Source organism: Ammospiza nelsoni, chromosome 6 (assembly GCF_027579445.1).
Source record: "Ammospiza nelsoni isolate bAmmNel1 chromosome 6, bAmmNel1.pri, whole genome shotgun sequence".
NCBI lineage: Eukaryota > Metazoa > Chordata > Aves > Passeriformes > Passerellidae > Ammospiza > Ammospiza nelsoni.
This window is the reverse complement of record NC_080638.1, coordinates 35,667,829-35,682,985: the sequence shown is the minus strand read 5'-3', so window position 1 is coordinate 35,682,985 and position 15,157 is coordinate 35,667,829. Positions and strand designations below refer to the sequence as shown.

The 15,157-nt window shown below is 37.1% G+C and overlaps 1 protein-coding gene and 1 long non-coding RNA gene across 6 annotated transcripts in view; one reads left to right on the top strand and one right to left on the bottom strand.

Moving 5' to 3' along the window:
* The window catches only part of STXBP6 (syntaxin binding protein 6), a 98,223-nt gene extending 93,428 nt beyond the window's left edge, over window positions 1-4,795 (top strand). For all 5 annotated transcript variants that reach the window (XM_059474035.1, XM_059474032.1, XM_059474033.1 and 2 more), the window contains 2 exons: window positions 416-573; window positions 1,729-4,795. In XM_059474035.1, coding sequence (XP_059330018.1) covers window positions 416-573; window positions 1,729-1,752 — 182 coding nt within the window. In that variant the 3' untranslated portion in view covers window positions 1,753-4,795. The remainder of the gene's footprint in view (window positions 1-415; window positions 574-1,728) is intronic.
* Window positions 4,796-5,734: 939 nt separating this feature from the next.
* LOC132074789 (uncharacterized) lies at window positions 5,735-9,172 on the bottom strand. Its single transcript, XR_009418652.1, has 3 exons — window positions 9,090-9,172; window positions 7,660-8,579; window positions 5,735-6,929 (listed from the first exon to the last, which is right to left on the bottom strand). It is a non-coding gene; the product is annotated as an uncharacterized LOC132074789 (long non-coding RNA).
* Between the last annotated feature and the right edge of the window lie 5,985 nt (window positions 9,173-15,157).

Here is a 15,157-nt window from a genome sequence, read left to right as displayed (position 1 = left end):
CCCAGGTGGCCAAGAAGGCCAGGGGCATCCGGGCCTGTATCAGCAATGGTGTGGCCAGCAGGAGCAGGGCGGTGACCATCGCTCTGCACTCGGCGCTGGTGAGGCCACACCTCGAGTGCCACGTTCAGTTTTGGGCCCCTCACTTTAAAAATGGCATTCAAGTACTGGAGTGTGTCCAGTGAAGGGCAACAAGGCCCTGAGAGGTCCTGGGAACTTGTCTTTTGAGGAACAGCTGAGGGAGCTGGGCTTGTTTAGTCTCAAGGAGGCTCAGGGGAGATTTCATTGTTCTCTACAAACACCTCAAGAGATTATAGTGAAGTAAGGCCAGTCCAAATGGCAAACCAGCTCTAGAACGTTATAAATTCAATTAATTGTATTTATTACTGAGTACTCTAATGGCTTCTTGGTGTTGCAGGAAACAGCATACTCCATTCAGCAGCAGACAGTGTGACGAGCGCAGTACAGAAGGCAAGTCAGGCCTTGAATGAGCGTGGTGAAAGGCTAGGTCGGGCGGAAGAAAAGACAGAGGAGCTGAAAAACAGTGCTCAGCAGTTTGCAGAAACTGCACATAAGGTAAGATTTCAGCAGGATAAAGTCAGACATTTGGCTGTCATAGTTTGTTGAATGAAAGCATGTATCTATACTTTGTTGTATAAAGGCTTGAACTTAGCTCAGGGTAGGTATTGAATCCTCTTCGTGACACCTTCTTCACCTTCTTTGCCTCTAAAAAATCCCTTCCATTTGTTGGTGACTGTTCAGGATCTCAAAGTTATAAATTATGTAAAAGAAAAACTTCTCAGAGTTGCCTGCCACATTTAAAAAACAATTCTGTTTGAGGAAAGAAAGGAGAGTGTTGGTTTAAGTTCTTTGGTGCTTAAATGCAATTCTAGTATATCACTACAAACATTAATTTCTTTTAAAAGCATATTTGTAACCATATCCTTGAGTATCAAAGGTTTATGACAGTTTAGTTTGAGTCATTTATTGGTCATCATTTCACCGTTAGCAAATGAGTGAATTTTAACTGCTGCTACTAGTTCTGATTTCTAGGTGATTTCCCAGACAGCTCACTCATCTCAGTTTTGTTAGCATGCTATTATCTACAGATAGCGATTTTTTATTATATGGAACCTAACCCTAAGCTCTCTGCCTGGTTTGCAAAGCGTGTTTGTCTATGCATTTTTTACAGGTTTTAAGTCGCTTCATCTCTTTCTTCTCCCTCTCATTCCCAGTTAAGTGCATTTTTGAATTATTTGAAATGGAAATAATTGGTAATCACAGAGGTGGAAAGGCAATCAGTCCTTTATTTTTCATCATTTTGTAGTGGCAGAGCTCCTGAATACGTGTTTTAAATTACTTGTCTGGAATTTCTGATTGTAGTTAATAATCAAAATCACTGGGTCAAAATTACTATTCTTCTAAGCATGTCTTTGTTTCTGGTGTCTTGCTCTAGCCTTCCTCTCAGACAGCAAAATAATGGAGCATAGGGAAACACAGCTGGGAAAGCAGATAAATCCTGCCTCCTCAGCATGGCAGAGAGAGGCTTTGCCTGTGTGTCCCAGGAAGGGGAATGACTGTATAGCTCTATGCAAAGAAGTTAATGGATTTCAGGCATCTTTTGAAGAATTTGTGTTACAAACTCCTCTTATCCACACTAGCCACATTAGAGTGATACAGCTCTCGTTCTCGGCGATATCTCTTTAATTAATTTTTTTATTCCTTTTTCAGCTTGCCATGAAGCACAAATGCTGAGATACTGCCCAAAGTTGAAATCTTCTCAAGAGAAGCTGAAAAGGCTACAATCAGCAACTTTTACAGGAGATTCAGTCTTCTGTGTGCTTTTTCCTTCCCGTTCAGTGGAGATGCATTCTTTCAGTTTCTGTGCAGGAAAAAGTGTTGCGTTTCTACTTTTCTGACTTCCTTCTGTTCCTCTTTTTTAATATTGCTACACAGTCCTGCGGTACTTTCTACCTGTGTTTCAGTTGTTACAGGAGTGAAAGCAGACATTGGAAAAGGACCAAATGACAAGCTGATCAGGATTAAAATAGTAATATTCTTCCATGTTTGTATAAAAAGAAAGATTGAACTGATTGTGGACATGTGTGTGGAAATAAAATCCAAAGAAGGGGTATAATTTTCTTCATTTAATGTAGCATCAGCCAAATGTGAATGAACATTAGAATTAAACATCTGGGGTTGTAGCTATAATGGAGGACAAACTGCTATGTCCTGGGAAAAAGAAAAAAATTGTTTCTTCTAATGTAGGACGTGCATGTGCACCAGCATTCAGAAGTGCATATCTGAATTTCATTCATATCAGCATTTTACACGTTCCTATTTTCACTTTCAGATTGATTATTTGAATAGTATGCTGAAACCTAGAGAATGTATGCTTGAGGTTTCAAAATAGAGGAAAAAAGTAATTTGTACATCTATACGCACATAGCTGTGCCTCAAACACAATCTACAATTCAGCAATCTTGATATAAAATAGCATTTCCTTTTACCCGTGATTGTGTGGCTAAAGGCCCATGAAAATGAGAATGCAAAGGCCTGGGAAGATGAGAGTGCACTATTTTCAAGACATCTGTTTTTCATAAATTCTCTAGTTTTTGGAACACTTCAGAAATGTGTCTGATTTTAATGCCTTCTCTGTTAGCAAGTTGTCTGATTTTTTAATATAGAGGCTTTCAAATAAGCATGTCTTGGTACACTAGAATCAACTTCTAGTTTGAGTCTCAGCTTTCAATATGTTGTCACTGGAAGGATGACTCTATTTCATCTGCATTCATTATATAAATATATGCACTGTGTTTCTCTTACAAAAATAAGTAGGCTACCTTTTTCCTTCACAGCTGTTTCCTTAACATTTTTAAGATGGTCTAATCTGCTACAAGAATGAAAAGAGAAAAATATGTTGATTTTTTCTTTTCTTAAACCAGTAAGCTAGAAAATAAATCCTTGCAGGAGGTACAGCCTTCATCTTCTGAAAATGCCTGCTCTTCATGTTCACCCTCATCTTACCAGAGAAAAGCTGGCATTATATGAATGTACTGTATTCATTGTAGAATATGATTTTTGCATTATTAATGACACAACAGTCTAAAATCCTCAGAGCAGTGCTTGCAAGAGAGATAAAAGCTACTGTAGTAATTGAGAATATTTTACTTACTGCAATCTGAAGTAACTGAAAATTTCATGGAAATGCCCATTTCATAAAAAGATGCTTGCCTTTAGGAAAGTATTCTCGTTTGAACTAAGGACACTGTCTAGTTAGCTGACTGCATTCAAACTTAACATCTGTTTGGGTTTTGGGGTTTTTTTCCCTGAAATTTAAACAGTTTTGTATGAAGCTTTTTATTGAATTTCACATGACAGAGAATGGGTCATTTGTGCAGTACCATAGGATCATTTAGTTCTATTTAGCATCAGGCTCAACAGTTACCAAATCTAGCACCCACTGAAAGGGAATTTGGCCACTTCTGTTATAAATCAGAACAGGTTCATTAACAACACAAGTTCTGAACACTCTGTTGAGCTGTGTGTAAGTAATGCTTGCCTTGGAAATATCTGAATGCTGTTGTAATGACTGGGTATTTCTGCAATTAACCAGGGAAAAAGTCTGGTTTTTAAACCGAAATTAAACTTGTGCTAGATACAAAATGTTAGGCTATTTTTTTTTAAGATGGATTATAGACCAGTCAGGGAGAACATTTTTGACCACATAGCTATCTTCTTGTCATATTTTCCATTCTTTTAAAATTATATTCTGCTGCTAACCTCGCAAGTCTCTCTCGAGAGAAGGAAGTAGATTCTGAGCTGATGCCATCAAGCCAGTCCTCTATGCTTGCAAATAATTAGAAGAAATGTCTAAAACCCAGGTCAGATAAACCTGAAAATAATTAACTGTCTAAATTTAGATTAAAAGGCATATATTTTCAAGTGTTTACATAAATATCAGCTGGACAGGACAAGATCATAATTGCACTGCTAAGTTCCAGACCTCTTGTGAGCTGAACTGCACTAAAACATTGCTTTAGTCTCACATGAGTTTTTCAGCATTATGGGTTGTTTCGTATCTTCCACTTAAGTGTATGGTTTTTATCATAACTCAGGACTTTAATCCAACCATCAAAAGCCATTTACTGTGGGAACTTTAGGTAACCTAAGTCTTCTGAATGAAGGAAAAGTTGGTTTGTCTGTTTACTTTGTTCTTTCTGTTCATTAAACTACAAGGTCTGGTAGTTTTTAGGAAAAAAATCAAGGTGTATAAATGTTTATCCAAAGGTAAATCTTAGAGCATTGCAGTTTCCTTCTGGAACTTAGCTTGTAGTGTATAGAACCTAGTGTTATTAGTCATGTACATAACATATAATATGATTCAGGTTAATGTTTCATATGAAAGAATGTATTTGTAAATTGTAACAATATTAGTTTCTTTATCTTTTTAAAGTTCTAAACAGAATAAAAATTATGTATTGTTAGACTTGACTGCTGTACTGCAAACTCTGTCTTAAAAGGTTACTTTTGTGTCTAGCAAAAGTTGTGTGTTATGTGAAATATTAACAAAAATGTGTGCTCTTAAAACTGATCTTAAAGGTAGGTAGGTTTTGTCATGATTTGCCAGAATTGTAATACTTGCTGATATCTATTGTAACCAATTCCTTGGAAGTTCTCAAAGATGTAGAAATTATTTTGTGCCATTCTGGGGAGAGAAAAAAAAAAGTGGGACCTGCTCTCGACTCACTACTGGAAACCCTGATTTTTGTCATTAAATACTGTACTGTGATGAAAACTGTGTTTGGATTATTTGAGTTCTCTATTCAAAATATTAATTGTTCTTGAGTTAGGTTTTTGTATTTCACTCTAGCAAAATTATATTGAATCTTAGCAAAACTGAATAAAAATTATTTTCTGCTATAGTGATAAAAATTTTCTCTAGAGTACTGTAATTAAAAGAGAAGTAGTAGAAATTAGGTTAAAGCATTTCCTGTCTAAGCAGATTCCAAAAAAATAGTTGCTAGAGGTTGAAGTTAGCACCCTACCTAGAGGCTGTGTAGGTTAAAAAGAATCCTGGTAATTTACTTTGCATTCCTATGAAATGCTTATTCTCAAGTTGTTAATACCTTCTTTTGGCTATCTAATTTTATTGATATTTTTTTTTATCAAAGCACAAGCAGTTTTAATTACCCTATAAGAATAAAACTATAAGGGTAGAATTCATCTGCACACAGACAAGCAATCCCTTGGATTAAATGGATTCAAATGAGGTCTACTTGCACATATCCAATACAAACTGCTTTTGCTGCCATCTCTCTTTTCAGGCTTAAATGTGATCCCTGTGATCGTAATGTCAGAAATTTCTTGTTGACAAGTACTGGCAACTGTTCAATTACTCTAGTTACTAGGTAAGTTTTGCTTGAATTCATGTTATCCATAGATGTTGAATACCATACATCCCCAATGCCCAACCTGTATGAACCTCTTGGTAAAAGAAATAGATCTCCAGTGGATCAGAAGCTAATTTGATCTGGACAGCATTTTGGTGTAGATTGAACAAAATGTTCAGTTCATTTTTGAACATTCTTGTAGATCAATTTCACCATGTCATTTTATACATTTATGTTACAACTTCCATAACTTACCAGACTTATTTGTTGCTGTGTGTAAATTAAGGAAAAGATAGGGCTTTGTTTGTCATCTTTGATTCATGGAAGAAGCTCAAGCATGGAAGTTTGTTGATTCAGTATGTTAGGTTTCCTAAGTAAAATATATGTTAGTATGTTCCTGAATGGATAACATTTGACTGAGAAAACTGTTCTTTCGTGGCATCTCTGAAGATACAGATACACACTACTTCAGGCAGAGCAGGAGTGCTGTCCACTACTTAAAAAGGCTTGCAATGTCTCAGATTAAAAATAGCTTTCTCTTGTTTCATAGTTCCCCATGGAAGCGGTCAACTACTACTGGGGTAAGACATTAATTTGTATAAACAGTAACTTCCCTAATAATTTCAAAGCATCAACTTCTACTTTGTGGCACATCATTACAGCCTGTTTCGTGCATCATCTGGAAGCACTGAATGCTATTTAATGTCTCTTTCATTTATACTTTTTCTATTTGAGCTGTTACTGTCTTTTTTTCTGCTGTCACCTCATGCGGTCTAAATTGTGGCAACATTTTTTAATTTTGGTGGCTAGCTTTGGCAGGGGTTGACATGGGATTACAGGCCCAAAAAGTATTTCACTGTTTATTTTTACAATAACTGAACAAAAGTAAACTGCGGGTAAAGGTCTGTTACGTGGAGGCAGAGTATTATGTTAGATCTTCAACGTTCAGGGCCAGTATCCAGAGTAGAAAAGTAACCTTGTTAACTAAGCAAGTCAGGTGGCTTTAGAAGTGTAGAAAATCCATATCTAGCAAAATACCAATTGATATTTTAAACTGTTTCAGAGGTTTCTGGTAGCTAAAAGTGTGATAACTCACGCAGAGGACTTGAAGCCTGTCTTGTGTTGAAATTCTGTTGGCACTAAAGAGGAAGAAACAGTTTTTATTTGTGTCGAGTATTTTTTCCTCTATTTGTGTCAAGTATTTTCTCTCCTGAGAAGAGAAAGAAAATGTGGTAAAAAATAAATGAGAAAACAGTGATAGTGTTTCATACTGTATTGAAAACAAAGTCTTCAGCATGTGCAACTAACAATAATCATGCTGATTCGCAGCCAAACCAGTTGGGGTTTTTTTCCTGTTTCAGAAAGAATAGACATATGAAAGCTTTCTTTGCTTTGGCATGATGCTGGAACTAGGACTTCTGCAGAAAACACATTTACTTGTCAGAAGTATAAAGATTTTAATGAGAATCCTTTCCAAAATTTTTACTGGTTTTATGAAAAATAGCATTTGGAAACACTTCTTTGTTTCTGTGAGAAAACCTAGAATAAGGAAACATAAAAGAGAAGGCTATTAGATTTATTTGCATTTTTTTGAGGATTGTGAGAGACTCGTCAAAAGCATGACACTATTGCTTTTTAGGAATAAGGAAGTGTAAGCAGTGTTCATACTGCCAGTCTGCCTGAACCTGAGGAGAGGTTGTGCAAGATGAGGGACAGATTGGAGACTCCTGCATCACCAGGTAAGCAAGTCAGAGGAGGTGATGAGGTAACTTCTGAGAGTGTCCCACGGAAGAGGAGAAACGTACCCCTTACCTGGGAAGACACTGCCATCACTCCCAGTGTGTCTTCCCCCACTTCCTTCTTGCCCCAGCTTTATATACTGAGCACAAAACTGCACAGTGTAGGATTGTCCCTCTGGTCAGCTGGGGTCAGTGTCCTGCTTGTGTCCCCTCCCAGTTCATTGTTCAGTCTCAACCTCTTTGAGGCTGACGAAACAGAAAAGGCCATGACAATGTGCAAGGGCTGCTCAGCAATAACTAAAACATCCTTCAATTATCAGCACTCTTTCCAGCACAGATTTAAAGCACAGCCCCTTACTTGTTACTGTGAAGAAAATTATACCAGCCAAAAGCAGCAGACTGTTCAGTGTTTTCTCACAAACGAGTAAAGAACCATTTGCAATTTTAGCAGCAATTTTCTTCAGGACAGTTCTGAGGTGTTTTAAACCTACATAGAGAGAAATGTGAGTGTCCTTGGTCTTTTATCTTACCTATTCTTTTCTGGTGCTTCCTCATGTGCACTTGTTCAGTGTTTGAGACAAGCTGAAAACAGGTCTGTTAAAAGTCAGAGCAATGAAACTGCATGACAGGTATTATTCTTCACTGAGGCCATGAACAATTGCTGAGCTTCCAGTGTCTGAGTGAAATAATAGCTGTATGTATGGGATCATTTGTAAGACATATGGCTGAGAAAGGTACCATTTATCTACCAGGCAAGGTTTCACAACTTTTGGCCTCCATTCTTGTCAAAACCAGCATTAATGGGTTAGCTATTTGCTAATCACCTAAACTTAGGAAATGCTAGATTAAAATTTTTTTGTTCTCCAAGTCTATTCTAGGTGGCAATCTCTGCAATAGCACTGGAAAAGGGAGGTGGGGAGAAAGAGGTTATGTGTTTATATTCATTGACTGAGTAGGCTTCATAGAATCTGTTCCTCTGTCTAGCACAGTCCTTTTGCAAGGTTATTTATGGCTCCCTTTAATACCCCAAGTGTCCTTCCTAGTTCCCACTTTTGAATAGTCTTCAATATTCAGTGTTGTGTTTTTGCCATATTGCTCATTTGAAAGTATCTCATCGTAAGGGATGGCTCCACAGCTGAACTACCAGGATTTCTAAGGCCAACATGAAGTACAATCTTTAGTGTTTGCTCTTTGGTGTTTGAATACCTCCTCTTGCATTGTTTATTAACTGCAGATTGTTGCTGTTTGTAGATGAAGATGTAGGCATGTACTGCACATGAAATGAGGATACTTCACATCACAAGGGCAAATTTGGAGTGAAGGTGTTTCAGCATGCCTGAAAAATTTAGGATAAGATTTCACAGTCAGAAATTCAGAGTGCTGGATTACCAGCTGAAGCATTTCTTCCTTATTCTTGTGAAAGGCTTTTTTTTCAAAGTCTGTGATGAAGCTGTAATAAATGATACAAGGTATTTATCTTAAACATAGTAGATTTCACCCTACAAGATTTCAAAAAGAAATATCAAATTTGTTTCATATAAAATAGCCCTGGAAGTAAGTAATGTACAGTAAATTCATGGACCAAAGTAGAATTGAGATCTGAGAATATAAACTCCAGTTTCTCCAGTCCTAATCAAAAATTTCAGGATTATAGTGGAAATACTTCTAGTTTCTAGATTTGTTTAAAAAAATCAGATACAAAAGCATGCTTCTCTCTGTCTTGCTTCAACCCCTCTTAGCAACCAAGCACTATGCAGCCACTCAATCTTTCTCCAGTGAGACTGGGAGAGAACCTGAAGAATAAGTTAGAAAACTGTGGGTTGAGATAGAGGCAGTTTAATAGATGAAGTAAAAACCACACACACAAGAAAGCAAGACAAGGAATTAATACAGCATCACTTGTTGTCATTTATATCACAAGAGTTCATATTGTTGTCTCCTTAGTGTAAGAGTTTCATACCTCCTTGATGTTTCTCATAGGCAGCTCCTCCAGGCACTGACTCTTTCTTCTTCTCACAGCAGCCACTAACTCCAAGTCCCCTCAGCCAACCAATTTTATACCACTCTTTTATAGCACTCTGATTGGCTACAGCTGTGGCCTGTTAAAGTCAGGCCTGCTCCTAATCTTTAATAATTAGCCCAGCTGCAACTCTTTAGGGGTAAGTTTACTTTATACACTACCTTGTTGCTTATTTTCTTATATTCTAACCTCCTACAATCACTCCAAATGTCCTTGCCTGCTCCTGTGCTGAGTGTGACACCATATGGTCTGGAATGTCCCTGTGGTCAGCTGGGGTCCCAGCTGTGTCTCCTCCCACCCCCAGCCCCCCACCAGCCTGGCAGTATGAGAAGCAGAAAAGGCCTTGGCTCTAAGCCCTGCTCAGCAATAAAAAAAACACCTCTAAATTATCAACCCTGTGTTTAGCACAAATCCAAAACACAGCCGTACACTAGCCATTGTCAAGGAAAACAGCTCTACCCCAGCCAAAACCAACACACTCACAGACATTTGTTCTTCCTGCTCTAGCAATACAGTACCTTTCATGGCATGCAGTACATGCTGTTTGCAAGGATCAATCTGTTGTTGCAAAACATATGTGGAGAAACAGAGGCACCAAAGGAAAGCTGAGAAAAAGCAGCAATAAAATCTCATTGCTGCTCTACTTGGATTTTGCACTGCAAGAGCAAACGTCAGCTTTGAGGCTGAATGCCTTTGTATTAATGAAAGAACCCATTTTAAGGTATTTTGGGGAATGCTGTGTCTGTATGCCTCTTCTCACAGGCTTCAGCAGCTGTGAGGAAAAAATGTCTGTTGCCTTGTGCTCAAACAGTTCTCTGACATTCTCTCATTTAGTCTAAGGACAAAAGGATCTCTGTGTTAGAGACACACAGTGCTTAGTCAGTGTCAGCTTCCATTAAACTGCCATTTTGAAACACATAAACCCTCCCTCCTAAAAGCATGGGAAAAGTAATTCAAGGAAAAGGAAATACATCATAATAAAGTACCAGAAACACTTATATTCTAAAATTATATTTGCTATAAGAATTCATACTGCAAAAAGTATTTCAGGTAGCCAAACTTGAGTAGTTTTCTCATCTCAGCAGAATGCAATTAAAATATGCTTCACAGTATTTTCTGTCCCTTCATTTGGAATTTAGAAATCAAGCATTGTGATTCTCAGTTGAAAGGTATATTACAAAAGAACAATATGGTGCAAATAGGATGAGAGTTCTCATAAAATCAAGACTTACCACTATACCCATGGATGTGACCCATGGGGGAGTCATTTGGTGAGCACTGGAGGCAATAGAAACACCAGTCATGCTAAAGAAATGAGGAGAGACTCGGCCACCTTGAACCTAAACGAGCAACAAAAGTCAGCATTTCCGAATGTGAAAAATATGTCATTTGTGGCTGTCATGAAGGAAATGATCAAAGCATTCATGTAGAATGCATCATCTTATAGAATTTAAGAGAAGTTATGAATAGAAAATTAGGGAGACTTTGTTTTCTAACACCAGTTTAGCTGTCTCTAATTACCAGCATAGCTAACTTCATTTTCAGATATGCTCATAATGGCTTTAACTCAACCATTTTCAAGGATAATGCTCAAAGCAGTAAGCAACTTTTCCGTTCCTAATTAAATGTTAATGTAATAGAGCTTAGTTTAACCCAAATGAAAAGCAAACAGATGTCCTAATTTTCCTTCCAAATAGTCAGAAAATACAAGAAGCTGGTACTTGGTCATCCCTTCCATATGATAGATCTTTGCCGTGTTGACAGTTTAATATTTCACCAGCTCTGCTAAGATTCCTTGTCCTGTAGTGGGGTAAAATGAAAGCTTCTAGTATCTGCTGTCTTCACATCTGGACTTTTTCAGTTCTGAGATTTTTTTTTAAATATTACTACTGAAATAGCACAAAGTCTGTGTCTCAATTTTGTTATAATATAGCATAGTTTCTATCTGAAATACACCATCGTGGATTTAGTGACTGACAGCTTATGCTGTGAACTGCAATGACTTGTCAAACCAATGTAATGTTATCAAGTTCTAATCAAACCCTTTATATTGGTAAATATTAATTCCTCTTTTAACTAGAACTTGTATTAAAATCTGTCATACCTTTGACATTCCAAGGATTGTAAATCAAGAAGTAGCATTTTGCCAGACAGACAGTGATTCCCCAAGTCAGACTGCAAAGGCAGCTACTTGTGCCAGGGGAACCTAGGAATCTCTCCAAATAAAATAGCTTCATGAGTTTTCTTGCTAAATCAATGCAAAACAATGATAGAAATGCTTAGGGAATGGTAGTAATAAGGTCTTTTATTTTTTTAAATTGAGGAGAAGGGTTGGCTGGAATCCCTAGAGAGCTCAGGGCAGGGGCTTTCTAGGAGGTGATTATAGGTAAGGGTTGTTTGTATCATCATAAACTCCCTAGGCAATTTCTGTGCCCCACTTCAGCTCTGAGGTTTTTGTGAGTTGCAGCACAATACATTAAAGCACTTCCGAAGAGGATGTACAGAAAACAGCATGCTGTCCAGAGAAACTTTCAAAGGTTTCATATGCTATGTCTAAAACAAAGAAGACATGCAAATACAGTGTCTTTTATGCAGTACCATTCTTTTAGAGAGAAATCCTCAGAAATTGTTTTATTTATTGCAGTATATGCTTAATTGGTTGGTTTTGCTGCTGCTCTTCTCTGTGTTTTAAGCATATTTTGTCAATCTTCCCTGTATGTCTTAGTAATTAAGACATAAATGTGGCGCATTTAACACTACTTGAAGGACAATTTTGCTGAAGTACATGGAATTTTGTGATGGTCTTTTTTGTAGTGTTGCAAGTTCATTCAATGATATAGAAAATAACTTTCAATTTATTGATTTGGCCTCTTAATTGTTGCAAACTACAAATATGTTACAGATTATATAATAAAATTTATTATTGCTGTAGGTGTTCTTAGCATGATAGCTAAAATTAACCTGGGGTCAAGGATACACTTGGACACCTCTAGATTTGAGATTTCAGTTTTTGGAGTGGAACTTTAGGCTGGATACAAGCCTTGAGTTAAGTAAAAATGGTCCTCCTCCTCTTTTGCCTTCCCTTTGTTTCCCTTGGAAAGAATGGAAGCTGGCACACAGGATGGCACTGAGCCTTTTGAGATGCCCAAGGAAAAGAGCAAAGGGGATAAGTGGCATAAGTGGCACAGTACATTCTTCTTCAGTGTTGACAAAGCAGAGAGATTGAGACTACCCTGCCCAATATGACAAACTGTGTTGTTTAGAACTTCCTTAAAAACAAAAAACATTTGTTTATGTCTCAAAAATGTGAGGTATAGGAAGTAGAACCCAAGAAAGAGATTACTTCTGAGATCACCATAGAATGGTTTGTGAAGCATAGGCAGGGAATGCAAGAAAGAATAAAGAAAAAAAGAAAAAAAAGCAGATCTTTCTGTTCTAGGATTAAGATCTGAAAAGTAAGGGGTTGCCAAATTGTAATTGTTATAAGAAATAAAATGGGGTTTTCCAGACTTTCTGGAGCATCTGAGGAAGAGATACGAAGAAATCTGTTTTCTTAACTGCAATGGTTGTTTAAGTTAGAATTCCAATGTCCATTTGAAATCAGAGGAGTTAAAACTCAAATGTTTTGGCCAACATGGCTTTGGGTCACAATAGAGTTACACGTGGCAATGCAGGCACTGGATCAACTTATCACAATCATTAACCTCTGCAGGCACAGCAGTTAGTTTCAATTTCTTATAAATTACATCTTTACTGGTTTGCAAACAGAACAATGCTGGAACAACACTGGCATGAGGGAGCCTCTCTTTGGATGTTCAGAGGTTTTTTTTTGTTTAGATAGGTTTTTTCCCCCATCCTCCCTGGTTTTGTATTCACTTTTTTCAATCAAAATTACGTCAATTTTTTATGCAAACGTTTATCTCTCAAGGACAGTCCCTGGAGTTTGGAATTGACTGCAAACTTGCACAAGTCTCATTCCCACCCAGCTAGTACTTCTTCATGGCTTTTTATGGAAAGGAAAACAATTCACAAGTGCACAGAATGAGTTCCTAGATTTTCCATTACATATGCACATGCACCATCAAAACCATATTCCAATACATTATATCTCTAATTTGTAATATGACCCCAAGGTGACGCATTTTGCACATAAAAATCTTCTAAATTCCTGCAGAGTTTTTTAACCTGTATCCCAGTTTTTCATTTGTATCTCAGTAAGATAAATTATGAGGTCACTTGAACCAGGAAACTCAAAAATTTAAAGATTGTCCAAGAAAATTATTTCTGAAACAGTTGGTATTTGTCTATGTGACAATAAGTATTTAGCAGTCAGCTGTGTTATTGATGCACTCATCTATTGTCATTTTTGTTTGCATATTGTAGCAATATTAATTTTAATTGAAAAGAGATCTAAAATCTTTAACTCTTTAGGATAAATTGTCTTAGTCTTTACAAAGAATATAGGAAGTATTAGTATAGAGTTAATGCATTACCAATAAAAAAATAAAGTAGAAAAAAATAAAGGAATTTTCCCATCAGAATTTAATTTCAGATGTGTTTCTGAACTACAATGTTTTATTAATTGATCTTTAACCTGGGATAGCTGGTTGTTGGTGATAATTCATTCTTTTTCCTTAAACATCCTTCACAAATAATGTGCCTTCTCACCTTGCTACACTACATAACTGCTATTGATTACCTGCTCTCTGTTAAATTCAGCTTCTGTTCACACTGAAGGGCACATACAAGAGTTCTGACAGATTGATCAGGACATGCAGAAGGAAGTTTAAGGCGATGATAGCTCTGACCTTCAACTAGGAAGCCAACCCAAGCTGCCGTGTGAAGCGTGTCCTTTAATTACCCAAGTCTTTGCACTGAGATCTTCTCTGACTTTAGAAATATATATTTACAGTATTTGTGAATGTTTCTATAGTAACACACTAAACAAAGGTACACAAAAGGGTGTTAATTATGCCTGGACAAAAAGAAAAACTGAAAAACCCCCCAAACACCAACACAAACAACAACAAAAATAAAAATGAAAACAAAACAAATCAAAAATCCCAACCAAACAAACAAAAACAACCCTAAACTAGCCCCCTTCCCTCCCAAAAAACTAACCTTAATTTTGACTCTTTGAATTTTAGATTCTTTTTAATAGTTCAGTTCCTAGAAATAATATAGAAATACAATGCTGTTATGGTTTAACCCCAGCTGGCTGCTGACTGTCATGCAGCTGCTTGCTCACTTCCCCTTCCCTGACACACTTGGTGGGATGGGGTGGAGAATGCAAGGCTGAGCAGCAAGAAACCTCTGTGATTTGGTCTCTTATTAGATGCCAATTACTGGCTGGTGCTGTGTTGTTGGGGAAGATTATTCCAGGATATTGGAAACACGGCAGCTTGGTAAATGTAGAGGAGGAGGCAGGAATAACTCCTCTTGCTGCAATAACTGCTGTCTTTATCCAAAGAAGCCTTCACATGCACTCAGGTTGTCTGGTTAGCCCAAATAACAAAAGGCTGGTGAAGTTGTTCAGCCTTTGCAGTTTTATTGTAGTCAAATGGAAGGACCTGGGACCCTGTACAGGGAATTTTGCTCAAAATCTGATAAGCACATCAATTCTTTAAAATAACATCTTTCTAACCCTCATCCAAACAGACATGTTGTCTGCATCAAATACATTTTTAAGGAGCTTGCCATGAAAGTGTGTTTTTTAACAAAGCAGAGGTAAGATTTTTGTATTAAAAAGCTGTCTCATGTATTTGACCAGCAAAATGACATATGGCTAGAAAATACCATAGCTAATGCCTTACCATGACAAGAAATATGAAATAAAAACCATCTGGGGTATTAATTCCATGTCAACAAATTTTTTTTCCCTGCAGAAAGTAACAAATTTTTTCAAATAGATGCAATTTTCTCTCAAAGTAATTCTGTTGGCAATTTTTAACCTCTTTTGCTTGTTATTTTTTCTGATATCTTACCTGAGCAATAATTCAGTTTTTGTG